General features: G+C 35.0%; 1 protein-coding gene across 4 annotated transcripts in view; it reads right to left on the bottom strand.

The window, feature by feature from the left end:
- DCDC2C (doublecortin domain containing 2C) overlaps positions 1-24,849 on the bottom strand; it is a 186,417-nt gene that overhangs the window by 55,807 nt on the left and 105,761 nt on the right. For all 4 annotated transcript variants that reach the window (XM_031951183.1, XM_031951182.1, XM_031951181.1 and 1 more), the window contains 2 exons: positions 18,756-18,856; positions 8,320-8,382 (listed from right to left, as the gene is read on the bottom strand). In XM_031951183.1, coding sequence (XP_031807043.1) covers positions 8,320-8,382; positions 18,756-18,856 — 164 coding nt within the window. The remainder of the gene's footprint in view (positions 1-8,319; positions 8,383-18,755; positions 18,857-24,849) is intronic.

The raw sequence follows: 24,849 nt of genomic DNA, 5'->3' as shown, positions 1-24,849 counted from the left end.
ACTTGAAATATTGTCCAAATATGACTGAACTGAAACATCTGGTTGACTCATTATAACCATGATAAATGAAGTTAATAAAAAACATGGTAGTTATCATTATATATTCAATGTACAAGTAAGTTGGGTAAATTAAGCAACTTACTCAAAATCACATAAATCAATTCAATAAATATATAAGTACTCAGTGAAATACAAGCTTCTTGTAGGATGATACCAATTCCTTTCTTTTCTTTATAGTTGCAGACACATAGTGCCACATACCTCTTCCTCAAAGAAGTAAATCTATGATCTCATCAGTTTGGTCACTTACTCCAGTAATAGGCATAGGAAGTCTTATTCAGTCTATACCTGTCTCTTCCTTCTCATAGTTCATAACAGGTGGTCCACCAATTATATAGGAGAATATCCTCCCTCACTCCTAACATTGGGAGGACACCAGTGGGACACTCCAGCTGTCTACTAGTTATTTCTTTAACAAGAAATGCAGCTCCTCTTCTCTTCTCAAACATTTTTCTTTTTTTTTATTTAATAGCCTTTTATTTACAGGTTATATGCATGGGTAACTTTACAGCATTAACAATTGCCAAACCTCTTGTTCCAATTTTTCACCTCTTACCCCCCACCCCCTCCCCCAGATGGCAGGATGACCAGTAGATGTTAAACATATTAAAATATGAACTAGATACACAATAAGTATACATGAACAAACTGTTATTTTGTTGTATAAGAAGAATCAGACTCTGAAATATTGTACAATTAGCTTGTGAAGGAAATCAAAAATGCAGGTGGGCAAAAATATGGGGATTGGGAATTCAATGTAATGATTCTTAGTCATCACCCAGAGTTCTTTCTCTGGGCGTAGCTGGTTCAGTTCATTACTGCTCCATTGGAAATGATTTGGTTGATCTCATTGCTGAGGATGGCTAGGTCCATCAGAACTGGTCATCATATAGTATTGTTGTTGAAGTATACAATGATCTCCTGGTCCTGCTCATTTCACTCAGCATCAGTTCATGTAAGTCTCTCCAGGCCTTTCTGAAATTATCCTGTTGGTCATTTCTTACAGAACAATAATATTCCATAATATTCATACATCACAATTTATTCAGCCATTCTCCAACTGATGGGCATCCATTCAGTTTCCAGTTTCTAGCCACTACAAAAAGGGCTGCCACAAACATTCGTGCACATACAGATCCCTTTCCCTTCTTTATAATCTCTTTGGGATATAATCCCAGTAGTAACACTACTGGGTCAAAGGGTATGCACAGTCAAACATTTTTCTGATGTCATCTCTTACTCTTACTCTTCTTTGAAGTTCCTCATTGATTATATATGCATCCTCTACTGACCATATAATCTTTCCTTCACCTTTTATACCAGTTAATTTTCAAGGCTTGAAGTCATATAACACCGCTGATAAAATATTGGTTTGAAAAAATAGGCCTTTGGTTCTGGAATGTAATTTCCTTAAAGTGATCTGCTCACCAGCTAACCTTCTGGTATTTATTCAGGGCCCAACTCATCACTTCTTTGTATTGTCCGTCCCAGATAGATAGACAGATCCATGTATGGATGAAGAGAGAGAGAGAGAGAGAGAGATTGATTGTTGAGTAAGCTCTCTAGGCTTTCCATCTGATTTCATGCCATTATCTGGATAATATATGTTCATCATCCACTTGGTCTTTCCTGGATAGACAGTCAGGCAAAACTCTTTGTAGGTATAATAAATCTCTCCAAGGAGACTCTACAATGCTCTAGGGTTTGTTGTCAATAGCACAATGTCATCTGCAAACAAAAATATCTGGAGGACCTACACTGACAATGGGGAGCTAGATTATACTTCTTGCTATTACTCTATATTGCCTCTTACCCTATTGATTATTAGGACAATCCTCTTCAACTAGGATTACCATTCTGGATCTTCTCTATCCAATGGCAAATACTTTTGCTGAGTATGGATATATACCTCTTCTGATATTTTTGAGAAGCTGCTGTTACTGTTCTGCTATTCTTTGTGATCCCATTTGGGGTTTTCTTGGCAAAAACTGGAATGGTTTGCCATTTCCTCCTCTAGCTCATTTATAGATGAAAAACTGAGGCAAATAGGGTTGTGACTTGTGCAGACTCACATAACTATTAAGTGTCTGAGGCTGAATTTTAACTCAGGCCTTTTATCCACTGTATCATCTGTTACCCAAATTTATTAACTTAGAAAGTCATTAAATTTCTGATGTTACATCTTTCAGGTAAATTTAAATGATTATGATGCATAATGAAAGATATCTGGGAAGAGGTGTTTTGCTCTATTGAATTAAATGTTTTCCCATAATCAACAAACAATAAATTCCATTAGATTTTGTATTCTATCTTTCAATAAATTTCATACCAGTAAAGTTGAGCTCAATTATAATATATTACTTGTGAAAGCCTGCCTACTAATATCCCCATCAAGAATGACTCAGATTCACATAAAAATGAATCTCACAAAGATTTATATAAGGTATCTTGTACATAGTAGGTATTGTGGGAAATACTTTTAAATATTATTTTAAATATTTTTAAAAAAGACAAAGGCTCCTGCTTTCATTAATTTGGTTAGATAAAATTTATTAAATTGTCACTGTTTTCAGAAAATTATACAAGACACTGAGTGAACTGTGACTACTCTCATGGAACTTGCAGACATTATCATCATTATTACATGAGATTAAGATACAAACATTGGGTCACTATGATACAAAATATTGCCAAAGAAACGTTTTGTGAAAGTTAATATTACTAAAAGATATGGCTCAGAATTTATGAATTTATGGAGGAGTTATCCCTTGAGCTGACTTTAAAGTACAGGTAGCTATCCAAGAGGCAAAGAAGGGAGGCAAGGGAATATTTGAGGCTTCAAGCACAACATGAGTAAAGTCAGGAACCTTGAGTAGCATAGGGTTTGTCTGGAACCAAGAATCCAATTTGGCTAGAGTATACAGTGCATGCAATGTAATGTTATATTTTACCAAAGGGTAAAAGGTAAGATCATGCCCTATTGTGGTGATCTCAAATTTCAGGCACAAGAATTTGAGCTGCATTTATTTTAAAATGAGGAGCCACTAAAGATCTTTGAGTAGAAGAGTAGAACCAGAACTCTGCAGAAGCAAAATGAAACTGTAATATTAAAGATAAAGTTAGGAGAGACTACAGGAAGAGACTACAGATATGAGGAGGCCTTGTACCAGTGGTAGCAGTGTAGACAACAGAAAGGAGGTGACAGATATTAGAAGTGCTTCAAGCATGGGAACAACATGAACCCGACAACTGATTAGATATGAACGGTAAGGAGAAATGTAAGTCTCAAAGAAAACTCCAAGATTTCAAATACAAGAAGCAGAGTATATCAAGAACCATTGACAAAAATAGTACAGTCAAAAACAATAAAGATTCAAAGGGGAAGAATACAAGCTTTGTTTTAGACCTAAGTTTTAGATATATTTGAGATATCCAAGTACAGGCAGTTGGAAATAAAGGGCAACTTAGTGATATAGTAGATAAGTGTGCTGGGCCTGAAATCAGGAAGACCTGATTCAAATTTGACCTCAGATTCTAGTAGCTGTGTGACTCTAAGGAAGTCACCCCCTCTGTTTTCTTCCTTTGTTTCTTTTTTTGAAATGGGGGTAATAATAGCACCTGCCTCCCAAAGTTGTTGGGAGAATCAAATGAAATAATAATTATAAAGCACTTAGCACAGTGCCTGGCACATAGTAAGTGCTATATAAATGTTAATTGCTATTATTATTATTCTCTTCATCATAAACATAGATTTCTTAAGAGTTGATCTAGAGCAACTCCATAATTTAAGATATAAAGAAACTAAAATCCAGAGGATTTAAGTGATTATTCCAGGTCACATATAAATTAAATAGCATAGCCAAGATCTGAACCAATTTCCTCAGGTTCTCAGATGTGCTCTTCTCACAGCACTACATTGATCTGAACCTTTAAAGAGCTCAAGGTGAAAATACCAATTTGGAAGTCATGTACATAGCAGTGAAAGAATTTAAAGAGAAAATAAAAGAAGCCTTGGGACAGAGCATTGGAGGAAATTCCCCAAAAGAGGTCAGAAAGAAGATTAACTTATAGGAAAAAAAAAAAAAAAGATAAAGACAGGGAAGAGATCAGAGAACCACAGAAATATAGTAAGAAAAGAAGAAAGAGCATCCCAAAGGAAGAGAAATCTATCATTGTCTAATGTTTGAGTACCCATGGACCTTGAGGACGGGAGGGTTGCCAGGGAGAGGGGGAGGAAAGTGCCAAGGGAAGAGGCCATTGCTTTAATGATTTGGTCATTAGCCAACTTTAGAAGAGCAATACTTAGTGGAATGATGGGTCTAGAAACCAAAATTGCATTAGACTGATGATAACAATAAGGAAATCAAGACAGTGAGAGCAAATGTTTTTTTAAAGACATTTGATAATGAACAACTAAGTGATGATGTAAGAGATGAGATAATAGTAGTTGAAGAGGTTAGACAGATCAGAAGGACTATGGAAAGGAGAAAGAATCTATGGAGAAGGAAGATTTGAAGATACATGAGAAAAATGAATTTGGAACAAAATCCTGGAGGTAGAAGGCAGAAATGGAATCAAGAAATGTGATCACTTAATTGCGAAAGTGATTAATCTTCATAAGAAGTTTGGATACTTCTCTCTTCTGTAACTATAAGTAAAGATAAAGTAAAGTAAACCTACTCTTTTTGTAGGTGCTGAACAAAAAAAAAGTTTTAAGTGGTAACTGAAGGAAATTAAAGTAATCTGATAGATGATCTCAATTTTCTCAATGAAACAGGAAACTAAACCATTCACTATTAAAGTGTAAGGATTGCATGTCATACTTGGAAATTCATGGACAGAGAAACAAAAAAATGGAAAAGTTGTTTAGAATAATAAAATAAGTTGATAAAAGTAGAACAGGTGCCAAGAAGCTGTTGAGTTACATATTATAAATCTGCATGAACAAAATAACTTCAGTTTCATTATTTCTTCCAGCATACTAGCAACCCAGTAGTTACAGTTGTTCAGTCATCTCCTCCTCATGACCTATTTGGGGCTTTCTTGGCAGAGATACTGGAGTGGTTTGCCATTTTCTTCTTCAGCTCATTTTACAAAAAAAGAAACTGAGACAAACAGGGTTTAGTGACTTGCCCAAGATCACACAGTGGGCAAGTGTCTGAGGCAAGAATTCAGGTCTTCTTGATTTCAAGCTCAATGCTTTATCTACTGTGTCATCTAGTTGCTCTGCAACCCAGTAGTAAGAATGAAGAATCAATTGCTTAGAATAATCCTGGGAACATCTATAATGCTCAGACTATGACTTTCCAGCCATCTCCACAGTATATCATCTATCTTCCACCAGAACCTTGAACTCTGTATATTAGCTACTCGCAGGACTCCAGACTCTGATAAGCAGCCTGCATGCCCCTTCTTGTCTATCCTCATACTATATAGCCAAATCTATTTACCCCTTCTCCTTTCTAGCTCACTTTTATGTCTTTTCCCCCATTTGAATGTAAGCTTTTTGAGGATTTGCCTTGACTTGCATGCCTATAATTGCACTATAATTGTACTTCATGTGCTTAGCACAGTGTCTGGCACATACTTTCTCCCCATCTATAACATACAACTGAATGGGCAGCTTATTGAGTTAGTCCATCAACATAACTTAAGACAGGCACAGCAGATGGACAATGTGCTGAGCCCAGAACAAAGCAGGAGGAGAAGAACGAGATAGATTGCTTTGGGAAACTGTCCAGTGCTTTCAATGATCACAAGCTGCTTGTTCACAAAAATATACATCTTTACACTAATAATCACACTAAGGCTATAAAACATGGGCCACCATCACATGAGAGGAACTAAAATTACAAATAACTCAAAGGAAAATGCATGGATACATGGAGGAAATAACTAGATTGCATCATGCAAAAATGATTTGGATTAGAGAAGTGGATTAAAAGACTTTGTTAAAGGTGTGTATCATCAGTAAAGGAAATGAAGCAGCTGTGTAATGACAATGAGAAACTTGGACCAGTCAAGTGCCATTCTGAATCCCCTGAAATACTAAAGCAATGAGAGAAAGGCCTCCAATATTAGGTTGATTCCCTACAGAGAATTTGTGGGGGGAAATCCTCATGAAGCTTCACAGGGTCTGGTTAGGAACAATGACATGGATGATATTTTTCTAATAGAATATTAGGTAGATATTTCATTCTATTGGAATGTCAGAGATATCATTGCTGTCCTATCATGGTTAGTTGGTTTACTTTTTTGCTCTTATATTCAAAAATAAAAAATCAAGCTTGAGAACTTTAGAAATAAAATAAGAAAAAATAATATTCCACAAAGAAGAAAAAAATCCATTTTTTAGCCATATTAACTATGTCTATTTAAATAAAACTATGTTTCACCAAGAGCAGGTTCCTTCTTTCAAGGAAATAATTTGCTCTCATCATTTCATGAAATCTCACAGGAATTCTGTTAGTGCCACAATGATAAGACTAAAATGCTGAATTGGTAGCACAACTTTAAAAGATGAAGACATATCGAACAAACCCTAAAGTATACGGTAAATTAGAAGTCTTTACACTTGCTTCTGCTGCCACCTACAGAGCATACCCAATTCAGTCTCAGAAGTCAACTTCATTTACACAGCCTTCTATAACCAGAAAACTAAGCAAATGTAGAATTTAGAGCTGGAAGAAATATTAGAAATGTTCAATCTTGCTAAACCCCCTCATTTTAAAAAGAGGCAAACTATCTCAGAGCAATAAAACAATTTGTCCAAAGTCACAAAGGTAGTAAAAGTAGCCAAATTAATGTATGGATCACCCAAGTTTTCTGACACCCAAACTGATACCTCAGCCTACCATATCACATCTGTGTGCTAGACTTCTAAGCCTGCTGTGATATTTCACCTATCTTGACTAAACAAAATGCAAAGGAAGGAGAGGAAATATAAAGAAAAGGTGATACAGTCCTTCACGTTAAGTTTACAGTCCGGTGGGAAAGGTGAAAATGTGGACACATACAAATGCACTATGAAATAATTTTTTTTAAATGTCTAAGGAAGGAAAATTAATGAACCTAAGTATTCTAAGATAGGGATGGCTCATTAGTGCTTAAAGAAGTTGAGAAAAGACCACTGTATATAGCTTACATTGGATCTGCGTCTTAGAGGATTTCTCCAAAGATGAAAGGAGAAGGAATTTCATGTACAAGAAATGGCTTTGAACAACCATAAAATACAGGAAAAATAGGTTGATGCTAGTTTGTGAAAAGCCATATTTCTGGGCTTAAGAGCCTGGCTTTTATTAAAAAGGGAACCACTGAAGGACTGTCGGGTTTTGAGCAGTACAATATGACCTATGCAACAACAGAATTAATCCAAAGAATGTAAAGGACACTTTGGAGATGGGAAAATACTTTAGACAACCAAACTGATTCAAAGAGATAATGAGACCAACAGAGAAGCAATGAGGACCTGCATTGGAATGATAATGAAAAGGAAAAAATTCTAGAGATCTTAGGGAGATAAAATTGACAGAACTTGGCAAGTGATTGGATTAAATAAGTTTGTAGAAAAATAGGGAAGATTCATCCAAAAGTTTTTACTGTTATGTAAGTGGCTGAAAATGATTATAGCAATGGTTTAGTAGATAATGTCAAAGACTTTAAGAAATAAAATGTGAGATTATACAGAGAGGAACATTGCACAGTGGATCAGAAAGACCTGGGGTTTGCATCCTGCCTCATATACTTACTAATGATATAAACCTAGTCAAATCACTTAACCTCTCTGGCCTGTTTTCCCATTTATAAAAAGGGAAAAATAACAGCACCTCCCTCATGGGTCTTTGTGAAAATCAAATGAAATAATGTAAGTAAGGTGTTTTGTTAACTTTAAAAGGCTATATAATAAGTGTGAGTTATTGCTATAGGAGTTAATATAGATTCCCTATGTCACTAAAGATTACTTCTGCATAGATATTTTACATACTAAAGGATTTATGCCCTAGATAATTGCCAAAGGCAAAAATACATGTGGAAATTAGATATTTCATTTCTAGTCCTCTGCTAACTTTAATTCTCAAATTTCTAATTTGATTTCTATTTTTTCCCACCTTTATCCTCCTGCTATAGGAGATAAGTACATCTGATAACTAATCATTGATAAGATATTTCCATAGGATGTTAAGAAAAAGTATTGCAAAACATATACATGGGTAATTCAAAAAAAAAAAGGAAAAAAACAAAGAAAAATAACAAACTTACTTTGTTATCATGATTACTGGTTATGTCAAAAATATCTTCATCTTTAATCTCTTCAGCTGGTCTCTACAGGGAAAAAAAATTGTCATAAGGTAAATACATATATATGTCTGTGTGTGTGTGTATCTGTTTAAATTTCCAAAAAAAATGCAATAGAATTGATGATCTAGTATGACTTTTTACATAATGCCTTAGGTATAAAGAAATAATATACTTAAGAGTTTTTTAAGGGTTTTTTAAAATTGAAGTAAACCCCTCTACTATACATTAGGATTATAGAATATAGAACTTTTCAACTGAAGTTACCACCTCTACTACACATTAGAATTATAGGATGTAGAACTAAAAGAGACCCTAAAGATCATCTGATCCCTCCCCCTTTTAATTTAATAGAAACTGAAAACAAAACTAGGGAGATTAAGTAGCTTGACCAAAATCACATAGAAAGCGATAGTGCCAGGATTTGAATTTAGGTCCTTGGATTTAGCATCCAGAGTTCATTCTCCATCTGATTCTATCTGACATGAAGGTCTGAGAAAAGCTTAAAAAGGAGGAGCATGTCAAAGGCTTGGTGAAGGTAGTTTAGAATGTAAATAAATGACTAAAAAAATGATGTCTTAAGAGAACTACTTCATTTTCCTTGAATCATGGTCCAATGATAAAATGATAAAGATGATAGGTTGGAGTTTATCTAAGGGGGACTAAAAAGAAAGTATCTGCATGAAGATTGATGTAATTTAGAAGATAGTAAAATGAAATGGGATAGGCAGAGAACAGTAAAGAAGAACAAGCTCCAGACACAGTTGCCAAGCCAGATACCACACAGAGCAAGCAGAATAGCAGTACAGAGTCTCAGTAATTCAAAGGGTATGATATAGAAAGGCCGTAAGAACTCTCATCATTGTGGTGACCTTCCATGATTCCAGATGATTAATGATGAAGATTGCTATTTACCTTCTGACAGAACAGTGATGGATTCAAGGTGCAGAATGAGACCTATTTTTTAACATGATTAATTCACTATGCCTATTTATTACATGAAATTTGTTTTTTCCCCAATTTTTTATTAAAATTTAATTTAAAAAATAAACAGTATGCTGAAGGAAAATATACAAACCTAGGAATCAAATGATCCAGATTCAAATATAAGATTTACCTAAGGTCACATGACTATTAAATAGCCAAGCTACATCCCTCCTCTAGCCCCAGGTCCCTTCTCTACAAAATGAACAAATGGAACCAAATGGCTTCTAAGATACCTCACAACTCTAGAGGTTTACGAATTTATTATTCTATATCACTTCTGACCAGGTCACTCACTTTGGTCAGCAAGTTATAACTTAGTTATTTCACTTGGTTTTTGCTTAGGAACCCAACTAAGTAGCTTCCTTTTCCTCCTCCTGTAGATGGCATTTGTTGAGTTCCATCTTAGTGATGGAACTTAGCTGAATGAATTCGTCTTCATATGAGTTGTTCAATTCTCTCCTCATTAATTTCTTCCCATCATTCATATCTCTGTCAGGTGTTGGATGATGGGAGAATGATGATACACTTTTCTGGTGCAGCACAATATAACCTCTTAATTGGAGAAGTAGAGCTCACTTTCTCTATTGGAATAAGCCTGGTGTATCCATTAGACAGAGCTACTGCTACCTACTGAACAACCTAAATGTTTTCTAAAAAGTAATTAATTTTACATTTAAAAATAAAAGGAACAACACATCCATAACTTATACATTCTGGACATCTGGTGATTCATATGGAACCAAATAAAAATATACTTGTAGTACATTGATTGGTTGTAGACCTTCATTTTCAAAGAAGATCAAAATTACATCACTATGTTAGAATCAAGGTTATAATCAAGAATAATGTATCCAACTGTGACTGAGCAGACCAATATGGAATGCTCTATCACAGGTCACACACAAATAGTCCATGTGAATATTTAGAGTGGATTCTCTAAATCTGCATATCTTTCATTCTTTTTGAGCTTCTTCAATTCTACTTTGTTCATAGAGCACAGCACCCTCTCTGATGAGGGCACATCATGTTGGATAGTCCAATGCTAGTATCTCCCATGTCATGCAATCAGTTCCAAAGTTCTTCAGAGACCCCTTGAGAATGTCCTATATTACTTCTGATTTCCATGTGAGTATTTGCCTCTTGTGAGTGGTATATAAAATAATCTTTTAGGGAAATATACATTTGAGATTTAACCAACATGGCTAGCATACTGGGGTAGTGCTCTCTGTGGTAGAGTTTGAATGCTTGACAGTTTAGTTGGAGAAAAACCTCAGTATTCTATACTTTATCTGGCCAAGTAATCTTCAGAATCTCCCTATGACAATTCAAATTAAGGTGATTCAGTTTCCTGGCATGGCTCTTGTCTCCTATCCAGGATTCACAGGTATCCATCAGTGAGCTCAGCACAACTGCTCTAGAGACCTTCAGTTTGAAAGGCAGACCAATACATAACTTCTGTGAGAAGGGAAATCTGTTATTTAATGCCTATGTGATATTGAGCATGTGACTTAATGGTCCGCCCCCATCCAGGTGGGTCTCCCCCCTCCCCCCCCCCCAAGAAAAAGGAGTTGACCTCAATTTATAGAAAACTTTCTAGATTTCACTCCTTTGACTAGGGGAAGCAGAATGTGATTTGGAACAAGTCTTGAACCTGCTGTCAGAAGACACCCGTTTCTAAATCCCTCTTCTAATACTCATTAGTTGGGGGATCACTAGCAAGTTATTTAACCTGTATGACATTCACTGCTCTGAAGCTAACCTGTTGATTATGAGACTCCCTGAACTTGTTTGTAGACATAAGGTACCATTACTAAGCTGACACAAGATTTTTCGATCTTAGTAGGACCTACTAGCACTTATGTTCCTCTTGTATAGTCTTCAACCCAGGGTTATATCTATCTGCTTGTGCCATAGTTTCCTAATCAGTAAAATGAAAAGTTGGACTAGATGATTCCCATGGTCTTTTTAAGTTCTACATTTATGATCCTATGTAGCCAGAAGATATTAAAGTCCAGTTTTAGTGGAAGTTTAATAATATTAGAGGAAATTAAGCATATATAATAAGATCATAGCCTTAAGGACTATCAATCTGATTTCCCTCAATTTGCTGATAAGGAAGGAAAATGAGACCTCAGAAGGTTAAGTGACTTGCCCAGTATCATACAGCTAATGAAAGACAGGGTCACAATTTGAACCTAATTCTTCTAATTCTAAGTATCCTATTCTTCTTCTATAGGATAGTATTGGGGGGGGGGGGGTATTTGGGATTAAGTGACTTGCCTAGGGTCACACAGCTAGTGAGGGTTAAGTGTCTGAGGACATATTTGAATTCAAGTCCTCCTGATTTTCCAGGACCACTTCCTCTATCCACTGCACCATCTAGTTGCCCCTCAAAATAATATTTTTAAACTAAAACTAAATGTCATGCTTGGAAAGAATAACACCAGAAATAGTGACTGATAACATAATCTGCCTATATAAGTCTATGACATTCTATACATCAAATGGTAATAATTACAACTTGAAGGGGAAGCAAAGAAGGTAAGGAATCCCATATCAAGATCAAAGACAGATGAAAAGCTAAAAATAAACTGTCTCAGAAACAGATGGAATTAAAGGCCAAGTATAATCAAAATCAAAGGAGATGACTGTGGAAAAAAATATTTCCATCATATAGCAACAAAAAAAAGTCATTCCATCCTGATTTTAGAGCCTATGGTTCCAATCCCTAACAACTTCTCCATTTTACTTTCTTTATATTTTCTTGGAAAACAAAGTCTGAACTTTATCCACTGAACAGGGACAAAAGGATGTTAGTACCTCTGAAGTCTTACTACTGCATTTATTATTTGTTAGATGAGCCACCAAGATTGCTCAGCTCCTCTCCATCATGGTGCCTTCTTCCTTAATATATTATGAGCCTAGGGGCAGCTAGGTGACACAGTGGATAGAACACCAGCCCTGAAGTCAGAAGGATCCGAGTTCAAATCTGACCTCAGACACTTAATACTACCTAGCTGTGTGACCCTGGGCAAGTCACTTAACCCCAAATGCCTCAACCAAAAGAAAAATGTGTGTGTGTGCATATATATTATGAGTCTAAAAGTTATGGGATTCTAAAAGGCACCCCTGATTTATTTAGGAGGTTTGAGTGAGAAGGGATTTATAGAATTTCAGAGAATTATATTTTAGGATTTTTTTAATTTGTTCATAGCTTTTTTTTTAATATAACCTTTATTTCAAAACAAATTCTTTTCTCCTTCCCTACCTAAAGAGCCATTCCTTGTAATAACAAATAAAAAGTAGGTCTCTTTTCAGTGCAAAGTTTGGTGAGTATGATTACACAGCACTCAGTTTTAAAGGTTTTTGCTTCCTCCATTGATATTAGTGCAGTCATGGACATTGTTTTCTTAGTTATGCTTAATTCATTGACTTCGCATCAGTTTGCATTTCTTCTCATACTTCTCTGTACTTTTTATACAACCATCCTTTCTTAGGATAGCAATATTTTATCATAACCCCAATTCGTGTATTATTATTCATTTAGTCATTTCCCAAACAAAAGGCATCATTTTGTTCCTGCTTCTTGATAACTAGAAAAAAATATATTTTGTTGTAGATGGGGCATTTTTCTTTGACTTCCTTATGCCTAGCAGTGGGATTTAACTGACATTTAAAGAGACATTCCTATCTGCTTTACCACTTCACCCTAAGGACCATAGGACTTTTCTATCTGGCTTATAGCTGAAATCATATATATATAGTTAACCCCCATTACACTGTGAGCTCCCTGACAGCAAAAACTGTCTATTTTTCTATTTATATCACCATTGATTAATACAGTGCTTGTTACACAGAGTAAAATTAATAAATTCTCTAATAAAGTTATTCATTCATTCTGGGTCAAGAGTATGAATGGAATACTGGGAAACTCTTAAACATTAGAGTGAATCTTCTAAAAACTGAGGAAAACAAAAGGTATTGTAGAATTCAACTATCAGTTGTAAGAGATCTGTTGAGAGAAAGCTAAGGGACTGAAGCTTGAGGGAAATGGAAAGAAGATAAAATGTTATATATACACACATACATATATATATGTAAATACATATCACTACCACCTTATAAATGATGTATACATGAAATATTTCAGTCTTTCCTTTCTTCCATATATATGTATGCATCTATGAAAGACAAATATATTGTATATATAATATTACTGCCATAAGAAATTATATATATTAACTATTTCAGTCTTTTCATATATACATTTGTAAATGTGAGATATTATATATACATAAATATATATGTATGTATGTGTGGTTATCATATAGATATATGAAGACCTCCCATATTGTGAGTCGATGGGGGAAAGCAATTTTATACTAGAACCAGAAAAATTGAGTAATTTTCAGACTCAGAAGTGCAAGGTCAGAATTTATGATTAATAGGCATCCTGGAATGTCAGGGCAACGAATTCCTCCAGCTACTGATGAGCAATCTGTAAAGGCAGAGTTTCTGACACCCTCTGCCCCCATGAGGGTAAGTAAACAAATACCAATGGGATCTGCTCCCCTTTTCTCTATAAGGCTACAAGAATTTCTGGAAATGACTTGAAGGTGTCAGGAGGAAAACTATTAAGGCCCTGAAGTTGAAGGGAGTTGGGGAGGGGGTAAAGGAGAAGCAAAATTAATGGCTAGAGGTTTAATGCTTCAAAATAGAGCTATTTGCCATCTCAGATTAAACATGAGATTAAAGGATGCAACTGAGCCTAGCTAAGGAAATACAATCTGTTCTTTTTTGTTTAGAAAAACCTTAGCTTTGGCTCTTATTTTTGTACACTTCTAAAACGGTGTTAAATCATTCTGATTTATGCTGTGATGGAAAAGTATAAGTGTACTCTAACTTACGTATGCTCCCTACTGAGTACTGCAGTCCTCTGGGTTTTGGTATGTTATACATATTTATAATGTAATGTCAGCTTACACTGGCATATTGGATTTAGAGAGATTCTGCCTTCTTAAGTTTCTTTCTTACAATGCTTGCATATAGGAGGCATTCAATAAATATTTGCTATCTGAATTCTTTTGTATCTAAAAAAAACTCTACTACTGGCTTCATAAATGTATTCTTTGAATATTAAAAATCTATAATATTGCATTAAGAAGAAGAGTCACAGAGCTACACTTGAAAAAATGCTGTAGTCTCCAGAGCTATAAGAGACATTGGACTTAGTCCCACCCTATCATGAACAAATGTACATTTGTACAAATGTACAAATGGAAATCAAGGTTCTATCTGTTCAAGGTTACATAGGTAATTCATAGCATAACCAGGATTCAAACTTGGATCCTTTAACTACAAGTTCCATGTTTTTTCTCCCCTATTTGACTATTCCTTTTATAGTATATTCATAATAAAAAATCAAAACAAGCAAAGCTAAAAAAAAATGCCCTCTCCCTTCCATGCCCATTGTCTTTCTAAATGGTAGAACAATGTTATAAAATTTTATGTTACCTGATTGTCTTAACTTCAAATAACAAATTCCTGGCTTGTCTTTCTGATTATTTTGCCTTTCATAAAGTAGGGAAGCAATCAGAGGAAGGCTACTCTAGGCCTAATGATCTAGTAAGGAGGAAATGGGTGGTATACTAGAAATAAAAAGAACTTGACAGCTTAAAATTCATGATCAACATATCTCCAGATATAATATAGACTTCAAGACTTCAGGAAAACAAATTTCAGTGAGTTTACAGAAATGATAGGATCCAATGGCCTGAGGCTCTAAAAGAAAAGTCAGTTCATGAGATATAGAAAGCAATTATTTAGTATCTACTGTGTATGGATAATTGTACTACCTACCTCTGGGAATACAAATAATAAACAAATAGTCCTTACATTCTACTTGGGGATTGCAATGGTCAATCAAAAGATCCTCTATTAAGCTTGTTCACCCAAGACCAAAGGGCTGTAAAAATGTATATACCCTTTGATCTAGAAATACCACTGTGTCAGGTCTATATCCTAAAAATATCTCACACACACACACACACACAGGGAAAAAGACCTATTTGTGTAAAAATACTTATAACAGCTCTTTTTGTAGTAGCAAAGAATTAGTCATGAAGGGATGGCCATCAATTGGGAAATACCAAAACAAGGTATTATATGTGAATATGATGGAATATTATTATATTCTAAGAAATAACAAAGCAGGATGATTTTGGAAAAACCTGGAAAGACTTCTATGAACTAATGCAAAGTGAAATAAGCAGAACCAAAAGAACACTGCATACAGTAACAGCAATATTATACAATGAAGAACTGTGACTTACTTAGCTATTCTCTGCAAAATAATGATCTAATTCAATCCCAAAAGTCTAATGAGGCAGCATACTATCTACTTCCAGAAAAAGAATTAATACTGTTTCAATAAAAATGGAAGCCTGCCATTTTACACTTTCTTTCATTTTTTTTCTTTTATTCCAATCTTCGTATACAAAATGACTAATAAGGAAATGTTTTACATGATTATACATAATACAACCTATATCTGATTGCTTACTGTCTAAGGGAGGGAGAAAGAGAAGAAGACAGGGAGAAAGGGATAGAATTTGGAACTCAAAACTTTTCTTAAAAAGTTTTGAAGTTGTTTATTTTTTTTAAAGCAAGGGGAATATAACTGGGGAAATAAAATAGCAAGTAAATGGGGAAAATATTTTGAAAAAGTAGGAGGGAAATGTCTACAGATATGAAATATTACAACAATTTTTGGATGCAATCAATATATTTTTAATTGACTGTTAAATTGTTTACAAGAGACTTCATGAAGTAGGAGTAATATGAAAATGTTTGTAATATTTTTAAAAACGACCCTCAAAAAAACTCAAAAGTGTTAAAAATAAAAATAAAAAGTTTGGTCAATAGCTCAAACAATTTGATGAGATTACAGCTTATGGGTATGACTTATTGAACTAGACTAGCAACACAGTCACACATGGATTCAGAAACCACGGTTTGGAGCATGGTGGTATTTGTGCTTTGGAAAGATTATTTTGGTATCAATAAGGACACCAACTCCTTCATGGTATGACATGGTTAATCTTGACTGGTGTCTCCTGAGATTGAGGCTGCCTCGTGATAATTGGTGATGGTCAGGGAAGTTGGACTATTGTTGGAGGAACTGCTTCCCACTGTGATTTATAACAGTGAGCTGTTAAAACTGTTCAACCCTTTTTGAACGATTTTTAAATCTCTCTCTTACTTGGGTTTCAAGACAGGAATGAAACAAAGAGGAGGGGGAACCTTTCTTGTCACCAACCCTCTCTTCCTGCCCAGGAGTTAAGATAAGCTACAATAAAAGTATGAAAGGCTTGAGAATGAAGTCTCTAGACTTCTCAGTCCTAAGATTCCTTTACCAACCTTTCTGTTTCCTTTTCTGAGACTAAGTAATTAAGCAGTCTCAAGAAATGGGCATTTCTATTCTTGGGGATTATTTTGGGTAAAATCCTAAATTTTCTATTTTTCGAATTATCTTGGGTATAATCCTCAATCTTATTGCTTCTAAATTTGTGTCAGGCATCCACCTCCCAGAGGTGTATTTCCTTAAAAGAACATTTTAGCAGAGAGATTCTGCAGTTTAATAACTTATGACATGGCCTCTTTGGACAAATAATCTATATTTTGCCAACCTTCCATGATAAGTTCTCTGGGTTGCTTAAACAACGAGAATTTGAAAATATCTGATCAATAATCCCAGAAAGTTTTTACCTTCTGGGGCAATATAATGAATGTCATGGACAATTTGGGTGTTTTATTTTTCCCATATTTAGCCATGCCCTCCTATAAGTCAGTTGCATTTTATGTAGTTTCTGTGGTAGAGAAAATTAAAAGCTATCATATAACATATCTATATACTATATTGATTACCTTTGTGAAAAGAGACCCAATTAATCATATTTAGAAAATCTCTAGATTCAAGTCACATCTATGTTTTGTTTTAAGAGAAAGTATGCCAATTTGACTGGAATAGAAGTTTTTAAGGAGGAGTTATGGGAAATCAAAATGACAATAAAGGTTGGAGTCAGATTATGTAGGGTTCTATATGCCAAAAAATAGAACTTTGTCATTTTTTCTAGAGCTAATATGGCACTGTTAAAGTTTCTGGGATAAGGATTACATAAGGATTCAGTTTTACAAGTACATGCAAGATAAGACTTGAAAGAGACCTAAGGCAAGCTGTAGCAATAATATAGGTGATTAAGGACCATGAGGAAGTGTCAATATTTATGTTGAAGTCTCTCATAATGAAGACAGGAAAGGAAAATGGTGAGCCATGTACTGAACTCATTGAGGAAAGAGAATGACAATAGTTAGAAGTATAGGTATAGATAGATAGATAAATGGATAGATGGATATATGTACATATGGGTATATATACATGCATATAATATGTATGTGTGTATACATGTATGTATGTATATATGTGTGTATGTATATATGTATAAACCTGAAGACAATAGCTACCAGGGTTTTGATTGGATGGTAGATATGAACCTCAAAGGAGGAGAAAACACTGATGGAGGATGGAGGAAGAAGGAAAATCTGGAAGTAACAATAGGGAGAGCAAAGCGTATTCCAACTCCTCCACCTTGACCAGAGCACCAAATAAAGGTGCATCTAGAATTGGAAAGGATGGTCAGGGAAGTAGCTCTTCCAATGGTGGGTATGTACAGTTTCTGACTGGAACTGGAAAGACATATGCTAACCGATACAAAATTAAAGAAATGAAACAAGAACATTGTACAGAGACATAGTAATATCATAATAATCAACTGTGAAAGACTTAGCTACTCTGATAAATACAATGATCCATAGCAAGTCCCAAGGCCTCATGATAAAAAATGTTATCCACCATCTTCAGGGAGAGAAATAATGGACTCATTATAGATTGAAGCATATTTTATCACTATCTTTATTTTTCTTGCTTTTTTGTTTGTTTTAGTAAATGGCTAATATGGAAATAACTTTTGGGTAGCTAGGTGCACAGAAGAAAGAGTGCCAGACCTACAGTCAGGAAGATCTGAGTTCATATCCAGACTCAGACACTTACTAGCTGGGTGACCCTGGGCATATCATATAATCCTGTTTGCCTCAGTTTTCTCATCTGTAAAATGAACTGGAGAAGGAAGTATCAAATCCAGTATCTTTGACAACTAAACACCAGATAGAGTCAGGAAGATTCAAAACAACAAAGACAATGACTTCCCATGTATAATGGGTATGGAAAGGACTAGAGGGAGAGAATTTGTATCTCAAAATTTTACCAAATGAATGTTAGAAGAAAAAGAAGAAAGAAATATGCAATAAGACATTTCCTCTCCATCTCCCCACCCAGCTGTTTCCACATTTGTTACCTGATCAATAGGCAATTCTATTTGCACATTCTGATCATCTTTCACATACAGTGCTCCTTGAAATTCTTTTCTAGGGCTGCGTGCTTGAAACACATCACCTTCTGGGGTTAAAAAAAAATACATTTAGGAAACTACATTAAGTCAGTGAGCTAAATTTACATTTGTCTTAAGAGGCAGATTGATATTAATGTAAAGCAAGCTGGCCCTGGAATCATGACACATGGGATCTTCAACAAATCACTTAATTATTCTAATCTTAACATTCTTCATTTGCAAAATATGGTCATACTTTCAGTACCTACTTCACAAGACTGTTATGAGGAAAGCACTTTGCTCAAATTTAAATTTTCATGACATATGAAGTTACCATTTTACTCCTTTATATTGTAGTACAATAGGAAAAAACACTTACCCTGGGGTTCAAATCCCACTTCAAAGAATTATTACCTGTGTGACCTGAAACAAGTCACCTGACCTATTTAAGCTGGTCTGTGAAATCCCTTCCAGCCCTATAACTATTGCTAATTAGTCACAATTCAGAATAGCAAGATGTGCCTTCCTTTTCCTATGAAACAGATAATCTAAATTATAGTATAATCTCAGTAATTCAAAATAATTGAACAATAAAACCATTACAATAGATCAAAATCTCATTTATAGATTATTTCAAAAGAAATGCCATTTTATTAGTTCCAGGTATGTGCAGAAACTCAAAGAGGTTTAAGAAGGGGTTACCTTGGTTAATGAACAGGTTTATCAATAATATGTAATTGTTAAGCACTGAGACCTCAAGTCTTGGTCCTGAGCTGCCCCACAGGGACCTTGTTTTTGCTACTAGCAGAGGTAGAATAAGATATCTGCACACCCCCAGGAAAAGTTAAGAAAAGTAAGGTGGTGGAATATTCCTGTCCCTATGAATCTGTAAGACTTTTTAAAATACTTGGTACAATGGAAAGAGTGACAGGGTTTAGAGGCAGAGGACTTAAGTTTGAATCCCAGCTTTGCCCACTTATTTTACCTGTGTGACAATGGACAAATTAATCACTCTGGACTTTCATTTCCAGCGAATGAAGGAAATAAACTGGATGGCCTATGACATCCTTGCAGCTTGAAATCTTCAATTCTATAAAGTTCTACTTAAAAATAGACGACTCCAGTGACCAAGCACAACCCCATAGGACTAATGATGAAACATGCTCACACTCACAGAGCAGTAATGGACCCAAAGTCCAGAATGAGATATACATTTTTAGACATGGCAGATGTGTGAATTTGTTCTGTTTGACCATACTTATTATATTTACTGGGAGAGGAAGGCTTGGGGAAAAGGAAGCTATCAATAGTGCTGCCAAAAAAAAAGACTAAAAAAAAAATGGATCATTGAAGTAAATTAGGGTGCACAGAAGGGAAAAGAATGTAGTTCAAAGAGGAACACAGACAAGCAGGACAGCTTTGAAAATAACATGCTGAATTTATTGTATGCTTTTTTAAAGCAAGCTATATAGCATAAGGGTTCATACTCATTTTCTATTCTACTTTTTATATGGAAATGTCCTTTTCTGAGAGTTTGTTGAACTCAGAATAAGCAAGCAAACAAATAAACAAACACAAATAAACTCAAATAAACTCAAATAAACAAACACAAATAAACTCCTACATGCTGGGAAATATGGATTCCCTAACATCAAAAATAGGTACAGCGTTGAACAATTAGGAAAAGAGTTCTTCTCTGGTCCTTCCTGCTGCGTTGTACAGGCAGCTTCTCATCTTGCCTAATCCTGTTCTGTTTAGCAAACACCGAGCTTCCAGAAAGCTCAGTAATTCCCATTATAGAGTAATAAAACAAAACTTTGTTGTCAAAGTTATGCCCCATCAACCAGTGTCTCCCTATAATTTTTTCCTTTTGGAGAGTTCTCATTTGAGGGATGTGTCCAAAAATCAGAGGTATCATATGGTTGCTTTAATAAGGTCATTTCTTTAACAATGACCTAATTCAGAGATGCTACCCAGAACTGAGCCCCCGCAGGGTAAAAGATTTAAAACAACAATAATTGATGAAACAGAAGCAGTAGTTAATCAGCTAATTAACATGTCTGAGGGCAATGTCAATACTCTGAACAGCATCACTACTGAAGTAAACAGCTGAGTGTAAAAAACATAGTTTCCTATAATTTCAGAATCTGCTAAGCCACTCTTCTCTTCACTAGTTCTTTTGTTTCTGAGTAAAAAAGACTCATCTTTGTAAATTCAAATCTAGCCTCAGTCACTTATTGGCTATGTGACCATGGGCAAATCATAACTCCTTCTGTCTCAATTTCCTCATCCGAAAAATGATCTGGAGAAGAAAATATCAAACCACTTTAGTATCTTTGCCAAAAAAAAAAAAAAAATCCCTGAGATCACAAAAAATTGGACATGACTAAACAACCATAAAATTCCTTCTCTTACTCTCTTTTCCCCTATCTCTCCCTCTTTTCTCTCTATCTCTCTTTAATTACTCTTTCTCCCTAAATTTGCCACTTCCTCTTAATTTGCCTCTTTCTGTTAAGAGCTCTCTCCTCTTTTCATTCACCAAAGGTGACAACTTACTTGACTCTTCATTTTCCTCACTTGACAGTCAATCAAATGCAAAATCTCCTTTTGCATTTGTGGGTCTAAAGCCCAGTTTATGCTCTAAATCCTAAAACCTGTGCTACCTCTGACAAATCACTTCATCAGAAAAATGAGTCAAAAGTACTAGATGGTCTCTGAGGACCATTCAACTGTAATTATCTTCACTCTGTAATTGTATGGTCATCACCATGGGTCAGGTCTTCATCATCTTTCACTTATTCACATTTATTCACATTATTGCTACAAACTCCTGCTTGGTCTTCCTGCCTCAGATCTGTTCCCTCTGAAATCTATCTTCCATGTACCTATAAAACTGATAATTCTTAAATACAGATTTGACCAAGTCAATCACTTATCCAAGAAACTTCAGCAGTACCATATTAACTCAAGAAGAAATGATAAATTTCTCTATGGGATGTTTAGAGCCCTACATAATTTGACTCCAACATTTCTTGTCATTTTGATTTTCCATGATGTCTTCTCAAAAACTCTACATTCCAGGCAAATCAGTATACTTTCTCTTCTCTACACTTAACATTCCATCTCCCTTTTTTTTGTCTTTACAGAGACTATTCACTTCTTGAGATTTTTTCCTCTCCACCTCTACTTTCTTGGACTTCCCTGTTTTCCCAAAAATTTAACAACCCCTCAAAGTAATGTTCTAATTTACTTATCTGTGTACATGTTGTTTCTCCCCTGTAGAATGTAAGCTTATTGGGGACAGTAATAGATTTCTTTTTGTTTTTGTATCCCTAGTACCTACTATAATAGCTGGTGCAATAATAACAACTAGCACCTCTAAAGCATCTTAAGGTTTGCAAAGGGCTCATCACAACCCTGGGAGATTAAGTACCATTGTTATTATATTATGCCATTATTATTATTATTATTATTATTGCCATTTTACAGATGAGGAAACTAAGATTAAAAGAATAACGTTAACCTGCTCAAAGTGACACACCTAGTAAGAATTCAAATCAAAATTTTCACTCGGGTCTTCCTGCTTCCAGGATATCACAGATTATCACAATTTTTTTTTGAGCCATAGTCATAGCTGGCTCCTATAGTGTTCATAGCTTAAGAAATGGTTTTTCTTGTTGTCTGCTTTTTCCAATTCCCACCCCCCACTACCTTATGGATCATAAGTCATAGGATTTAGTGAGGAGAGAGATCTTTGAGATCACTTAACCCAATATCTTCTGTAGGCAGTTAGGTGGCATTGTAGTGCACAGCCTGAGCCTGGAGTCAGGAAAACTCATCTCCCTAAATTCAAATCTGATCTCAGACACTTATAAGTTGAATGACCCTGGACAAGTCACTTAAACCAGTTTGCCTCAGTTTCTTCATTAATAAGCTGAACTGGAGAAGGAAATGGACAACCACTCTAGTATCTCTGCCAAGAAAACCCCAAATGGGATCATGAAGAGTTAGATATAACTGAACAACATTCAAGGTCAAATAGAATTTTTTTAAAAAACTGAAAGAATTTACATGGCTTGTGAGCAGCAGAGCAAGGATCAAAACCTAGATATTCTGAAACCAAATACGATATTTTATTTTTCCTTCTCCATCATACTGCTTCTCTCTTGATATGTTATAATATGAAATCAAAGAATTTTAGTTATACTCTTTGTATTTAAGGAATTGTTTTCAATTAGACAGTGAAATCAAATAGAAATAAGGGCCATTAAGACCTATGTAAGGTCCCTGCAGGTGCATATCGACTAAGAAAAACACATATTGATATTATCCGTATTCTATTATATTTTTATTTAATTTATTAAATATTCCCCAATTATATTTTCTTCTGAGTCAGACTACATTTGGGAGTGTTTGATACCTCTGTCATAGAGAATAGAGGTTATAATTGAACTTATAACAACCTGAGTTCAAATTCTCCCTCTGATATTTTCCTAGCTATGAGACTGAACAAGGCTCTTAACCTCTCTGAAATAGTTTTTTCACTATGAAGAAGCTAAAAATAGTCATAATGACAATACCTCATCAAAAATGTCACTTATATTTCTATTCTTAATTTAAAAGGCAGATAAATTTAGCTTTATAGTTGTTTTTTTTTAATCAAACAATGAAATTCATTTTCATTAATTGATTTTTCCTCTTGGATCAGTGTGTGTGTGTGCACATACATATGCAAGAATTCACAGGACATGTACAGCTTTAAAGCTCAAAAGATCTAACACCCTACAAATGTGTGTGTGTGTGCTGTATATGTGTGTATTTGTGTATATATATTTCATTAAATATATATATTTAGGTAACCCCCTTTTTTTTTTTTTTTTTTTTTTTTTTTTTTTTTGGTTACTGAATAGTATAATAGAGTACTTGATTTAAAGTCAAAAAGAGAAAACCTAAATTCTGCCTCAGGCATTTACAAACCAGATGATTCTAGGTAAGTCACTTATTCTCTGATCAGCATTAGTTTCCTCACCTGTAAAATGGGGATAATAATAGTACCCATTTCCAATGTTGTTGTGAGAATTAACTTGGATAATATAAGTAAATTGCTTTGCAAAATTTTAAAACTCTATATAAATCCTAGCTGTTATTATAAATAATAATTGTACATCACTTGTTATAAATCTAAATTATGAAAATATTAATTTCAATTTCAGCCACATATAGCTCTAACAAACACCTCTTTTTGCACATTATTAATGGCCCATAGAAAACTTAAATGCTACTGAAAAACTATTTCAAGTTTCATGTGGTATTTTACATAAGAGTCAAGAGGATGATTTTCATGCTGAGAAAGGGAGGGGATTCTGGATATAAGAAAAGAAGGGAGTTCCCAACCTTTTAGCATCATCTAACTAGCTTTTCAGGATCAGTCAGAGTCAGGATCAGTCAAAGTCCTTACTCTTTAGGAGGAAAAGTGAAGGAGACAGGCAAGCGGCCACGTGGCTTGTCAAAGATGGATCATGGACTCTGGAGTCTTCCCTGCTGAGCATGATGCAGCAGAGAGACTCTGACTCTCTCCCTCAGCCCTCCAAGTCCTTCCCTACAATTACCTCATGGCAACACATTCAGCAGGTACCAATCATGAGGAGAGCCACCACATCACCATATCATCTAAGTATATATTTATAGAACCATTATGTCTCGTTGAGTAGGTACTTAACCTTAAGTACTCTGTTGTTCTGGATTCAAGTACACCTTTTCAGAATTCCAGCCCTCTGCATTGTTCCAGCCCTCTACCAGATATTTTTATTTTCTTTTATGTATTACTTTTTATTCTCCTTTGGGCTGTTGAAGGCTTCATCACCCTTTTCAGTCTCCTATTTAGAAGGCCTGACCACATTTTTCAGTGCTTATCATGTGACTTTCTGTTACCCATGATGGTCTGATTCTGGATATTGGAACTTTTCCCCAAATAATATTAGAAATACACTACTACAAGTTGTATCAACACTTTTAAAATTTTTCTCTAATAAAAAACAACAACAAATTCAAGCATATTTGA

This window comes from Sarcophilus harrisii, chromosome 2 (assembly GCF_902635505.1).
Source record: "Sarcophilus harrisii chromosome 2, mSarHar1.11, whole genome shotgun sequence".
NCBI lineage: Eukaryota > Metazoa > Chordata > Mammalia > Dasyuromorphia > Dasyuridae > Sarcophilus > Sarcophilus harrisii.
The sequence above is the reverse complement of the archived record's forward strand: the minus strand, read 5'-3'. Positions and strand labels throughout refer to the sequence as shown.